Below are 12,858 nucleotides of genomic sequence, written 5' to 3'. Positions count from 1 at the left end.
AAATGTTATTAAAGGACAGCATCAATCCTGTTTGTAGCTGAGTGGGTCCCCAGGATTGTGCTGTTTAAGCTATTCAGCGACAAAGATTTGTTGGACTGGACCACCTACTATTAGACAAGCGAGAGACTGAATGGGAAAGGAAAAAATAACTAAGTCATGTAGTTCAGGTTTCTACCAGACTGTGGCAGGAACTGACCTACAATAATAAAGTAGTGCAGCTTGTTTTGTAAGACCCTTTTCTCTGAGCAAAATATTCCGTCATTCTTTTTCTTGTGCATGTAAAATTGGGGCGCTATGTAAAGGTCAATGTTGCTGACTACCCACATGCTTCCTGCCTTCAAAAATGACTGAATAAAGTCTTCAGTTTCCCCAACAGTATTCTGCTGGTATCTGCAGAGCAGGCTTGCAGCTGGGTTGGCTGTGTGGGTGAGCAACTGGCACATTCTCCTTTTAGCTTGATATTCTGGCTTTTGCTCCCAGGGGGGAGTGAGTGTGAGGCTTCTGAAATTATGGGAAAGTGGGTTTAAAATACATCTTTTCCACCCCTCTCTCTTAGGACTTTTCTGTGTGATTACTGTGCTTTGTCCACTACTGCTAGTCCTATGAGGTAGGCCAGGACAGGAAACGGGCCCCACAAGGATTCTAGGAGTGCTATGGTACTGTGGTAAGGTATAATAACAGAATCATGAAAGCCTACAAGACTTTATCTCTTTCCCCTCTTACATGAAACAGAATCAAGACAGAACTATTTTGAGATTCTTTCTCACTTTCTCAGGACTGAGTTGTTGTTTCATTTCCCTTAGCAGACTCCCTTCCAAAGTCATCTCTACATTCCTTTACAACCGCAATGACAACTGAACCTTGTAAAAAAAGGAAAAAGCCAAATGCTGATCCAAACTCAAGTAACTATTGACGCAAAACAATCTTTATTCCCTTTAATGTCTGAAGACTCAATTATTTCCAGATAATCCCTTCATGGTACAACTATTAAGTTACACGTTGCCATGTCAGGCTGCCATGAAAGACGAGGCAGCACAATTAGCATTAAAACTCAAATTGTGGTATGGCCACCTCAGTATAGACTGCATTATTCTTTAAAACATTTGTCTTAGATAAGGTGATGAAGCTTGGACTTTTAAGCATTACTAAGCTTAGGAATTGGCTTTCCACCTGCTTCTTTGTCTTAGCAGTGTTATAAATAACAGTATTCTTTGTGCTTAGACCTGAGATAGAGGTAACACAGGTCACTCAAGTTAATTATCTCTGTCAGATTCCAGATGGTGGAATGCCCTACTTTTAGTCTCCTCCTCCTCCTCCTCCTCCTCAAGGCCTTTGAGTTCAAGGTGTCCTTCCAGACTGTTTGTGAGGGTTGAGCGCACCATTTCACAGTGGTTCCATTTGGCAGATATAGTGAAGAGTTAACCCAGTGGTTACTCTCCTGTGGCATGCCATAGAGTTTGTTTTCCTTCCCGCCCCACCCCGCCCCCTTTGGATATCTACATGAACGTCTTCTTTGTATTACTACTCTGGGCTATGCTACAGATGTTTTGTCCTCAGACAGAGTCTGGATGGGATAGACTAGGCTAGACCTGAACCCAAGCAAGATAGAGCTGCTGTTTGTGCATCAGACTATCTGTGTTTTCTCTTTGACGGGAAATATTACTCCTGAATGAGTGGGGCTACAACCTGAGATCCTTCAGGATTCTCATCATATGGTGGGTGAGCTGGTTGACGCTGTAACTGGGGGATTTTTTGATGGACGTGCTATTTGTAACTCTGTCTGAAATAGGATTTTGCCACAAGAAACTAATACTGTTGACACTGTTCATCAAGATGTCTGTTATGCACCCTACATGACTTTGTCCTTGAATTTACTCCCTTACCACCCAGAAGCTGGCACTGGTAAAAAAAACCCGCAGTACTGTAGTCCAGTGGTTCTCAACCTTTTCTTCACCACAGACCTCCTTTAATTACCTTTTGTAACCATGGACCATGGCATGGGCAATCAAGACTTAACTCAAGATTTAAACCATATTATTTCTTCAAGCCTTTGCAGGGCCCCTGTGACTACACAGACCACAGTCTGAGAATCACTGCTACAGTCTATTTGCCAATAAGTATTTTATGTTGAGAGCATATTACCCCTGAAACCTAGGCTGTGCATTGCCTCTCAAGGACTCCGGACAAAACTAATTTCTTAAAATAGGTACGTTAAATGTTTAAGAGGCTCGAAAACCCATTTTATCTTAAAACAAAAAAGCCACACAATGCCAATTTTAAAAAAAAGAGCTTGAATTTTCAAGTCTTCTGAAGTTTAATGAAATTACTGTATCCTGCCACACTTTTTACAAGCCCTGAAAGCTACTGGTAAAAATAATTACCATTAAAAACTACAAATTTAAAAAGTTGTCTGTGCTTGTTGTAGAAGGTTGGCATATTAATTCTATTTTTAAAAGCTGTTTGCTAACTAACTATATTCCCCAAAGACCATACTTCTGTGGCAGAACACAAGGTTCCCAAGAAGACAATTCCTAAATCATTAACTGGTTACTCCAGTTCAAAATAATTGTATAACAGATGAAGTTAAAGCCCTTCCTTTATCCAAGACTCTGCAGAGCTGCTATCCATCCGAGTAAACAATATTAGTCCAGTTGAAAAAAAAAATAGCTAGACCCGCCGTAAGGCAGTTTTCTCAATTGCAACAATAACAGAATTTGGATTTTTTGATTCTGACATCGTTGCCCAGCAAAACTTGGCCCTTTACTGGGAAAGATCTGGCTGGGGAGTAGATTTCTGCTTTTATCGGAATGGAGTCCCTCTCAACAGACCTTGGTGAACAGGAGCAGAGGAAAGGAATGAAAAAGGGTCTGGATTTATGCCCAATGAGCTTTTATACTGATGTGAAATGGGAGGAACGGAAGTGGGTACAATTACAACAGTGCAAACAAAAGACCAAACCAACCACAGCATTAACCCAGCGGAGTAGGCAGCTCACATCAAAGTCTGACTTACATCATTGGGAACTAGAAACTCCTGAGAGCTATTCTGAGAGTTTGCATCCAGGCCTACAGAGAAAGAGAGAAAGAAGACAGAGAATTACTGGGGGCCTTTGCCTACCCCCCCCCCCACAATTACTCCTTGAATGGGTATTTCATAATCGTGCCCTCCCTAGAATAATCTTGAACTGAAACGTTAGCATCTTAAAGATCCTTTCTAGGCACCATAGTTACAAAGAGCAGGGAGGACACAAAAAGGATTGGATGGCTTCCCAGCTCTTGCAAAGCAATCAGCAGCTCAAAGAAGAGGCTTTTGTTTTATGCCATTTCACTTAGGTCACATTACACAGGACTAATTTTAGATAGTCCCGGTGGAATTCCAGCCTATCCCTGCCTCTTCCCGCTTGATGCAGAACCCATTGGCTACAGATACTCTTTTATCAACATAAGAAACAATCCTTGTCCTTACTCAGATGGTAAGAGTTTTGGTTCAATTGCATGGATTTGCTGCATTTTTACAGGGGCTACTTGGAAAAGCCAAGTTCAATGAATGAATAAACAAAAAGAAGAAGGTTTCTTCAAGAAACCTTTCAATAAGAAACCCAAAAGAAGGTTTCTTATTGTTGTGCATCGTTTATCTGAGCTCCTTCCCTTAGAAGAGATTTCTAACAATTCAGTGTTGACTTGGAGTGACCACACAGGATGATCCCTCCCTGGCCTAGACTTTCAAATCTTATAACAGTGCTTACACCCACTACTTCTTGAGTTCCTACACCTGCTTGTCTTCTGTTTCTTTTCACTTTTTTTCCAAATTATAGACTTCTCAAGAGAGCCCCAGATATGTCTAAAATATGATTATGTGAACCTGGGCATTTGTCTCTTTAATAAAAACCATAGCTTGGTTTGTTCTATGAGCCATGATTGTCTTTTTAAGTCAGTGATTTTGTCATCCAAAATCACTGACTTAAAATATCAATACTCTTTCTCGCCTACTTCTTCAAACTACTTGAAACTTTGCCTGGACACAGATCAGCAACCTGTATAGTTATTGCGAATATTTCATTTCCATAAAGTGTCACAGGAAAAGCCACTGTGCAATGAAATCATTTGCATTTTCAGCTATTCGAGTAGTGTTGTGTCATCAGCATAGCTAAGGCTATTGATGTTTCTTCCTCCAATTCTAAAACCACATTCATCTTTTTCCAGTCTGGTTTCCCGCAATATATATTCAGGATGTAGATTAAAAATAAATAAATAAATAAATAAGGGAAAAGCCTTGTCTCACTTTTTTTGCCATATGGAGCTAATCTATTTTGTTATGTTTGTGTGGATGATGGCTTCCTGTCCTGGGCATAAGTTTTACATTAGGACAAAACCAAAGGATATTGTATAAGCTGTTGCTTTGTTCTTTGCTTAATGGCTTTTCTGTGATAAGAACAAAGATGCTAAAACTATTTTCAGCAATATCAGATCCAGCCAGAATGATATGTGCCTTCGTTATACTTCACTTGGATTCCTGCAATGTGCTCAGTATGTGCTCTGCCTTTGAAAACTGCTCAAAGTCATTTGCTGGTTCTGACTGCTGCCACAAAGCTGCTTTTCAAGATTTGCTATAGATAGCAAGAGATCTCATCTTTACAACAACTATACAGGTTGCTGATCTATATCCCGGCAAAGTTTCAATTGGTGCCCAAGACATACAAAGGCCTAAGCCAGGGGTGTCCAACTCACGGCATCACAGCATCATCACATGACATATCAGTACCTTTTTTCCCTTTGCTAAATCAGGTGCGGGCGTGGCCAACACAAGATGCAGCCGGCCCGCGGGCTGGGAGTTTAACAGCCCTGGGCCAAGAAATTCAAAATCACTTATTCCTTCCTCTCTGTCTCTGTCTCTGTCTCTGTTTGTATTTAGAGAAAGATGGGAGACATTGAGAAAGAGTGTATACTTGGGCTCTTGAGCTGATTTCTTTTGTTCCTCTCCTCTGTATTTTAATCTGAAGATTGCTATAATGATGGATATATTGAAAAAAAGGAGTTAATAAAAACAAAAATATTATTGGCTATTAAGGTGAATTTGCAAAATATTCTTCTTTAACAGGGGACTGACTTGATGGTGCTCTATAACTTATTTTTAACATCTGGTTTTAAACAATGCTAAGCTGTAATGTGGCTTTCAGCTTATCCTGTTTTAGTGAGTGCAATAATTGTTCTCTGTAAGCTACAGGTTCTGCTTCAGTTATGTATGAACCCAGTGTACTGCAATTTATTCAACACACCATGACTTATTATGAATTAGGATTCTGGTCAGTGCTGAGGAAATAGCCACCGAGTGTTCTAGAAGATGAGAACCACTTTGGAAATTGGATTAACAGCTTTCTTCCTCTCTCTCTGGCCATATTTCTTTCCTGTCCTGCTGTAGATGATGTCATCCAGATGTCTGTGTTTTGCACAATCAATTACAGGTTTTCAAGCAGACTGAGAATGACCCAAGTGATCTACAGTTGGGCTCTATAAGCATCTTAATAAGTGGGTGACTGTCCTGGAGATTATGTATAAAAATTGAGGTGCACATTGAAGAATTATCATTACTCCAACAAAGCTACCTCACCAACTGTGTACTTTTATACACACATTTCCTATTTATGTTTCTGACTCAAGTTTCCTCAATAATTATTTATTATTATTTCTTAGATTGTTTTTTTTTTCATAAAAGAAAGCCTTACTCACCTGGCATCCTCCACAACTTCCATAATACTCATCCAGCCAGTCTGCCTTTGCTAACATGGGATAATGCTCACTCTTAAAAGGATGGGAGGTTGAGGCAGGCTGCTATACAATTTCAGGCTAGAAACATAAGTATCTTGACAGAGGCTCTCAAATGCTCTCCACAATTCTTTTGGTTTCTTCTTTTAGCACTTATATCCCAAATAAATCCTTAACAGTTCACTAGATTTAATATCAGTTACCAATACCAATATCATATCTGCTACCACTCTCTGCCTGATTTGTAAAAATCATTTTAATGCAGATTCATTTTTATGCCTATTTTATGCGATTTAAAGGTATGACATGAAAGAATGACTCCATAGGTTTATCTGTAACTCGAATAAAAATACTGTGTACCTTTTAATAAAAGTTACATATTTTTGTTTGGAATATAATGTTTTATTTATTCACATTATATTGTTCTGAGTGATATTTCTTGGTGAAAAATTACTACTAATTAGGGTTATTTATAAATATGTTTCTGTCTACTCCAGACGTGTTAAACTTTATTTCATTGAGGGCCGCATTAGGGTTGTTTTTGAGCTCGAGGGCCATGGCCGGGGTGGGCGTGGCCAGCTCAACATCACTCGACAACCTGCTCCAGCCCTCTGCCAGAGAAAATGGAGCTCAGGAGGGCCACATGCAGCCCCCACAAACTCCTTTTTTGGCTGCAACAGCCTCCTGCAGCCTTCTGGAAGCAAAAATGGAGGTCGGGAGGGCTGTGCGCTCCATTTTTGCTGGCAGAGGCACTGCAGGCTAATCCAACGGCCAGATCTAAGCACCCTGTGGGCCAGATCTGGCCCGCAGGCCTTGAGTTCTATTCTCTTGGCAAAAAAAGTATATTTGCAAAACCTTTACTTTGTAAATAAAAATCTAAGATTATCAGAGAACCTGCAGCCTTATCTAATCTCAGGACAGATAGTGATGCAGAGGATTCTGGGATTGGTCATTTTACAGAACTCTTACACCAACTCTCTTACCTGCAACTAGAGATGGAGTTTGTGCCAAGGATGAAAATGAGACAGGATGTCCCGAAAGCTGCTGCAATTTTGTCACCTGCACAACAGGAAGAAGAAAAAAACCCCAGAGAACTCTTAAATATAAATATTGTCAATTCTATATAAGTGGTTCTTGACAGTTATCTTGGAGGGTCTCTTAAAGCTCAAGATTTTTTCATGGCTGGAAAAACTGTGTTTCAATTTAGCAGTATGTGAAAAGGAACCCATGAAACTATCAACCACTGTGTTTGTATTACTGTTTCAAGTAAGTCCAGGGTAGTAATCTTTTATGAAGATATCTTTTAAGAAGCAATTGTGAGCTATCGATCTCATAACAGCAGAGGCTCTTTTTCACTATGGTTCAGGCTAATTTTAAATGAGATTCTGGCTATAGCTGTGGGGTTGTCTCTGTCCACTTAAACACAGTTACCACTAAGGATACAAAGACAGGTTTTCCTGAAGGTCAAGATTCATTGACTACTTAAAACCAAGTCACTCTAAATGCTTTTGTCTGTTTTTTTGTAAGTTCTGCCACAGCCTTTAATAGCTGACCTCAATACAGTGCCTCTAAGATCTGTCTGTGGTCTCCAGGCACTAAGGAGAGGCCAATATACTTGAAGCACCTGGTTGGAAAGGTGCTTCTATAATCTTTTTCCAAAAATAAAATAAAAAATAAAAAAATCATAGGATGGGTCAAGTCTAGAGACCAAAAACAAGATATGAGGACCTACATAGGGGAAGACCTGGAGTTTCAATATAGACTGTCAGCTGGACTCACCTCAGCTTGAGATATTCCACTGTATTGTCCTTGCATGGAAAATCCCTACAAAAAGGAGAAAATATATTAGAGCCTCCTTCAAAAGTCCATTTATTAAAGGAAGGACTTAAGAATAAAGAAAGAAAGAAAATCACAGAGAAAAGCAAGGAAGTGGGAGGAGTGGCAGGTGCAGTTGCAAGCAGGGGAAAAAAAAGCCACAACAGCAACAAAACAAAAGTAGATATCCTGGAAATTTAGAGAACTGGACAACATTTCCCATTTGACTTTAAAAAGGTACTTCAGTGTTCATGCAAGCATTGCACCTGCCTACCATTCTTTAAAGCAGAGCTGCCTTCTGATGCTACTCTAGCTAGAGACTCAGTCTCTCTTGCTGCTAGAGAAAGACTCGGTTACTTTAAATGGTTGCCGGCAGGGACTGCATTTAAACCATTATGCACACTGAAGTGCCCTTTTGGAGCAGAATCCAAAGCAATGCATAGCTCTAGATCAGGGGCATCAAACTCGCGGCCCGCATGTGTCACTCAGTGGCCACGCCCACCCCCGTTTTAGTGAAGAGGGGGAAAAAAAGTCACGATACGTCATGTGACAACAATGTGATGACACAAGTTTGACTCCCTTGCCCTAGAAACTAATACGTTCAATGATTTCTCAATTATAAAAACATTATAAAAACATTATAAAAACAAAGGAGCTAAAGAAATTCTACCACAAGTTTTATAACCATGCAGGGACAATTGTGTAGTTTTGTCCCTTGAACACGTAAGATTCAATAGACCAGTACAAAAGAATACATTTTGTAAAGAGTAGCCAAAACAAATGTTCTTTTCCAAGCTTGATTAAATGGCCTGAGCAATGCAACAAGTCTTTTCATTTACAAAAAAATGGCCATTTCCATATCTAATGTGTTAAGTTTTTAGTTTGTTCTAAAAACTAAATTCTCCTCTTATGATCTATTTTATCTGAGTTAAAATTAAATGAGATGCTCTGAGTTTAAAATTCAGAAGAGCTAAGTATTACTACATATTATTTTAAAATGGCCACCCACACCATTACACCTTTACAATTAATGCTGATTGTTACCAAAAAAAGTTGAATATATATCAATGCTTTGTCACCGGGTGAGACTAAGTCGCCCTCATTCATTTTACTAAAAGCATTTATATGCAGTAGTAATTTGATTTATTCAGTCATTCAGCATTTTTGTGCATCAACTCATACATCTTTGGCCATCTAGTAAATATGTTTTAATTTTTAAACAGTAGTTAATGTTTCTCAGTTGTACTACAGTATAAAAACATATTAAAGTTAATACTGTGTGCATTATGATCATCAGTGTAGAACAATGTAAGAAAAACAAAACAGTGATGGATTTTGTTCAAAATTATAGTAAAATCTCATTGAAATCCCTACAAACTGACTTACTAGAATACACTAATTTCTGTTTTTTCTCCCTAGGCACTTATAGGTTCAGATGACAATCCTGTCTGAGAGAAATTGAAATTATGACACTTCCGAATCTGGATTATATTGTCAATTGTTATTACGTAGCTTTGGCGATGAACATTTTTCTTCCTCTTTTATGGCTCATTCTGCTTTTATTTGGCTCCTATTAGCAGTTAGACTATACTAAGATTTCAATCAGGTGGTAGTCAGCAGTTTCTGACCAGTTCTGGAGAACCGGTAGTGGAAATTTTGAGTAGTTTGGAGAACCGGCAAATGCCACCTCTGACCGGAGATTATACAGTATCCTTTCCCTGCCACGCCCACCAAGCTACACCCACAGAACTGGTAGTAAAAAATTTTGAATCCCACCACTGATTTCAATGCTAGAATAAGAAAGAAATGGGTACATGCTATGGGTACCATCAGTTAGGGATATCTTCCCTGCCATGGTCTAACCCTAACCTTTATGAAACATTCTTTCTCCCAAATATTAGGCTAGCTCCATCCATGATGTTCCGGAACTCCCTCAAGATCTAGTTATCAATCCTGGGGCTCCCAGGGAACCAGAGAACGCTTCTATGGCTTCTTCTTTGCTGAGGTGCGCATCTTTATCCTTTCTCTGCTTAGGGATTGTATACTTGTGTTTTTTAAAAATAATATTTATCTTTTAATGTAGATTGTTACATCTTTATATCTGTTGCATTTGTATTTGTTGCTTTATTTGATTGCTGTATGCCACCCAAAGTTGCTTTTTGTGAGATTGGTGATCATGCAAAATAAACGAACAGTTAAAACCTGGGGTTGACATAGACAGGGAAGTTGATAAACTGATTGTATTCTTTCTTTCTTTCTTTCTTTCTTTCTTTCTTTCTTTCTTTCTTTCTTTCTTTCTTTCTTTCTTTCTTTCTTTCTTTCTTTCTTTCCTTCCTTCCTTCCTTCCTTCCTTCCTTCCTTCCTTCCTTCCTTCCTCCCCCCCCCCCCCCTCTCAAATTCTGAAACCACCCCTTAAACCTCACTCTTCTACTCAGAATCTCTTCCTAAGAATGGCTTGTCCTGACTTATAAAGACGTAAGAAATGCTTGCTCAATGCATGGTCAGCTCTCTTGCTTCAGGGACTGATGGGGACCACTGGGGTTCCTTTCAGGGTTATCAGGATGCTCCAATTAAAGAAAATCCTTTTGTGGTCTCCCAGGCAAACAATATGTTATTTATTTAATTTATATGCTGCTCGTTTCCCTCTATCATCAAACATAAGTGAGATCATAGGTATTTTACTCAACTCTGGACTCTTTTTGATTAGATTCTTCTAATGATGCAGGAATACATGGGAAGTTGGCATGCTGCAAACAAAGCGCCATGTAGGAGAAGGAACAACAGAACTTAAGGGCGGAGTTAAAAGAGGGATCAGCCTAGAATCCCTATGTAGCCTCAAATGAGGTTGCAAACCTCCTTCAAAATGTCTTTGAGTGCCATTGATTCTTACCTAACTCTAACCAGGTGCTGATCATTAGTTGAGATTTCTGTACATAGGTCATAGCAATAAATCAGCTTAACTGAACCTTCACATGTGAACCTTGTTTTTCAAGCCTGACAAACCAGTTTCCTAACATCTTCTTCATTTACAAGAAACTATTTCGGCCCCAGAAGATTAAAAATGTATCCAGTGGTTTCTTTGGAAGCATTCCCACCAATGCCAAACAAGCAAACAAACATACAATTTAAAGTGGTAGAGAGCATTCTCGGAGTTAACCCTAGGAGAAAATAGCAACCTTGCCAGTTTGCCTGCCAGGAAAGGTTTTATAGTTGACCACTTCCACTACTGCACACATATTGTAAACAGTCAAGCTCCCCCTCCCAATAGTGTATCACAACTGCTCTTAATAAATGGCAATCCAAATCCCAGTTATGCTGGGAGTATTATCTATATCAAGCAGAAGCTGGTTTGGGTACCTCATTCCCCCTTCCAGCATTTCCCCCCCAGATTCCCACCACATTCCTGCTGGCCTGCTCAACCTCTTCTTCGTACTTCTCACCGTCCTGCCTTTCATTCCCAGTGTCTTTTTGCTGCCCCATCCAACTCCCATCTTTCAAACCTCTTCCCATTAATGCTATCATAACAGAGGAACCCAAAGCCTCTTTCTGTCTTGGCAAAACAATCTACTGATAGTTTATTTAAAAGTCTCTTACCTGATTGGCTGACAGAAGAACCGGTCCCAAGGACAAGCTGGGATGGTAAGGAATCGTGGCACCTTTGGGGGGTGACTGAAGGAAATCAGAAGGAAATATCACTGCACAATTATATATTTCTGTACCCCAAGCTGCTTTCTAATGCCAACAGGCACTGCCTTCTGTCATACAACAGAGGCATTCTGGCATTACATCAAGAGGGGATATTTTTAGCTAACTCCCATTTGGTAATGCTGAGTAATCTCAGACATGGGCAGGATATGAAAAGTAAATGATCGTCTTTGATCATGTTTAGTCTCTTGCCCCTAGTAGACAATGAAAGGAAGAGAGTACAAGAGAGTAAGAAACGTTGCTACTTATTCTACATCCTTTGGGAAGGAACTCTATCTTTGACATAGCTGTCTAGCAAATTGCAGATTTTGATGAATCAAAACTATTCCAAGATTTCTGCTATGGAAATCATCTTCTCCTGTGCAATCAATGTGCAAGAAGTCTTCTAGGCAAACACCTCAGAAAGGAAGCACCAGATTGGTGTTCAGAAGGTGCTGAGAAAGATTCCTGCATGAAATCCTAAAGCACAGTATCTAGAAGAGGGTACTTGATACTTAACTCATTTAAATGTCTGACTCAACAGTTATGTAAATGCCTTTTTTTGCTTGCTTGCTTTCCTAAGAAATAGGTCTGACAGCTGCAAATAGGAATTAACAGTAATGTGCTAGAGGTATACTTAAACCTTTCTTCATAGACCAACTGACCAATCAAATCGCTACTCCAATAGAAAAGAAAGGTTCAGGAATGATAATCTTTTCTCCTTAGAGTAGAAAAACAGCTAGATAGCAGATTATTAACAGTAAAAATGTTTGCAAATAAAAAAGTGCATGTGCATAAGTGGGTGTGCTCTCCTTCCTTCTCTCTCTCTCTCTCTCTCTCTCTCTCACCCAACATTTATATACTGTATTTCCCTGAAAATAAGACCTAACTGGAACATAAGCCCCTGTGTGTCTTTTGGAGCAAAAATTAATATAAGACCTGGTTTTATATTCGGAGAAATGCAGTAGCTGTTCATCTTACAATCAACTCTGGGCAGCTCATAATACACATGCACTGCTGTCGCTGCTCTTCATTTTAAATTATATCTGCAATGGGGCTGAGTTATCTTGATATCCCTACAGTGGCCAAATGGGGGAAAAAAATCACAATGGCACTCCAAGAGGATACAAGTTTTGAAGTATCCAAGGAGTGCCTCTGAACCCAAAGCCCCAAAGCCCCACTTCTCCACAAAGGAGCAGAGTGTTATTCTCACCCAACACATGAGAGTAAACAAAAGCTGTACCTCCAGTATAACTGCACAGATCTGTCGCACACACTGGATGATGGCATCTGGTACCCCAGAGACTGTTACAGCCCTTTCAGTGGAATTGGGCAGAAGGTCTCCAGCCACCTGGACCTGAGCACCTGTTGTCTGGAAAGAACAAATACTCTGTTTTTCTCAGCAGCCTCTACTTATGTGGAGCTGGGTCAGGAACACTTTCTAATCCTGCGAGATTATTACGGCATTGTTGAAGGAGCTAATTTATTCAGAGATATAAATGCTTCTTGTGATACCTCTTCCCCGACATAGCTATGGCTTCTCGTACAAACAAAATATTTCATTTGACTTTCACAAAGAAATGCAAATGAAAAAAAA

The 12,858-nt window shown here is 39.6% G+C and overlaps 1 protein-coding gene across 5 annotated transcripts in view; it reads right to left on the bottom strand.

Annotated features, from left to right (window-relative positions):
• PCBP4 (poly(rC) binding protein 4) overlaps positions 1-12,858 on the bottom strand; it is a 53,093-nt gene that overhangs the window by 12,686 nt on the left and 27,549 nt on the right. For all 5 annotated transcript variants that reach the window (XM_087924036.1, XM_087924039.1, XM_026725179.2 and 2 more), the window contains 5 exons: positions 12,505-12,633; positions 11,172-11,246; positions 7,542-7,586; positions 6,746-6,821; positions 3,013-3,065 (listed from right to left, as the gene is read on the bottom strand). In XM_087924036.1, coding sequence (XP_087780162.1) covers positions 3,013-3,065; positions 6,746-6,821; positions 7,542-7,586; positions 11,172-11,246; positions 12,505-12,633 — 378 coding nt within the window. The remainder of the gene's footprint in view (positions 1-3,012; positions 3,066-6,745; positions 6,822-7,541; positions 7,587-11,171; positions 11,247-12,504; positions 12,634-12,858) is intronic.

Source organism: Pseudonaja textilis, chromosome 2 (assembly GCF_049901715.1).
Source record: "Pseudonaja textilis isolate UNSWEBS1 chromosome 2, rPseTex1.2, whole genome shotgun sequence".
Classification (NCBI taxonomy): domain Eukaryota; kingdom Metazoa; phylum Chordata; class Lepidosauria; order Squamata; family Elapidae; genus Pseudonaja; species Pseudonaja textilis.
This window is presented reverse-complemented; position numbering and strand designations above follow the sequence as displayed.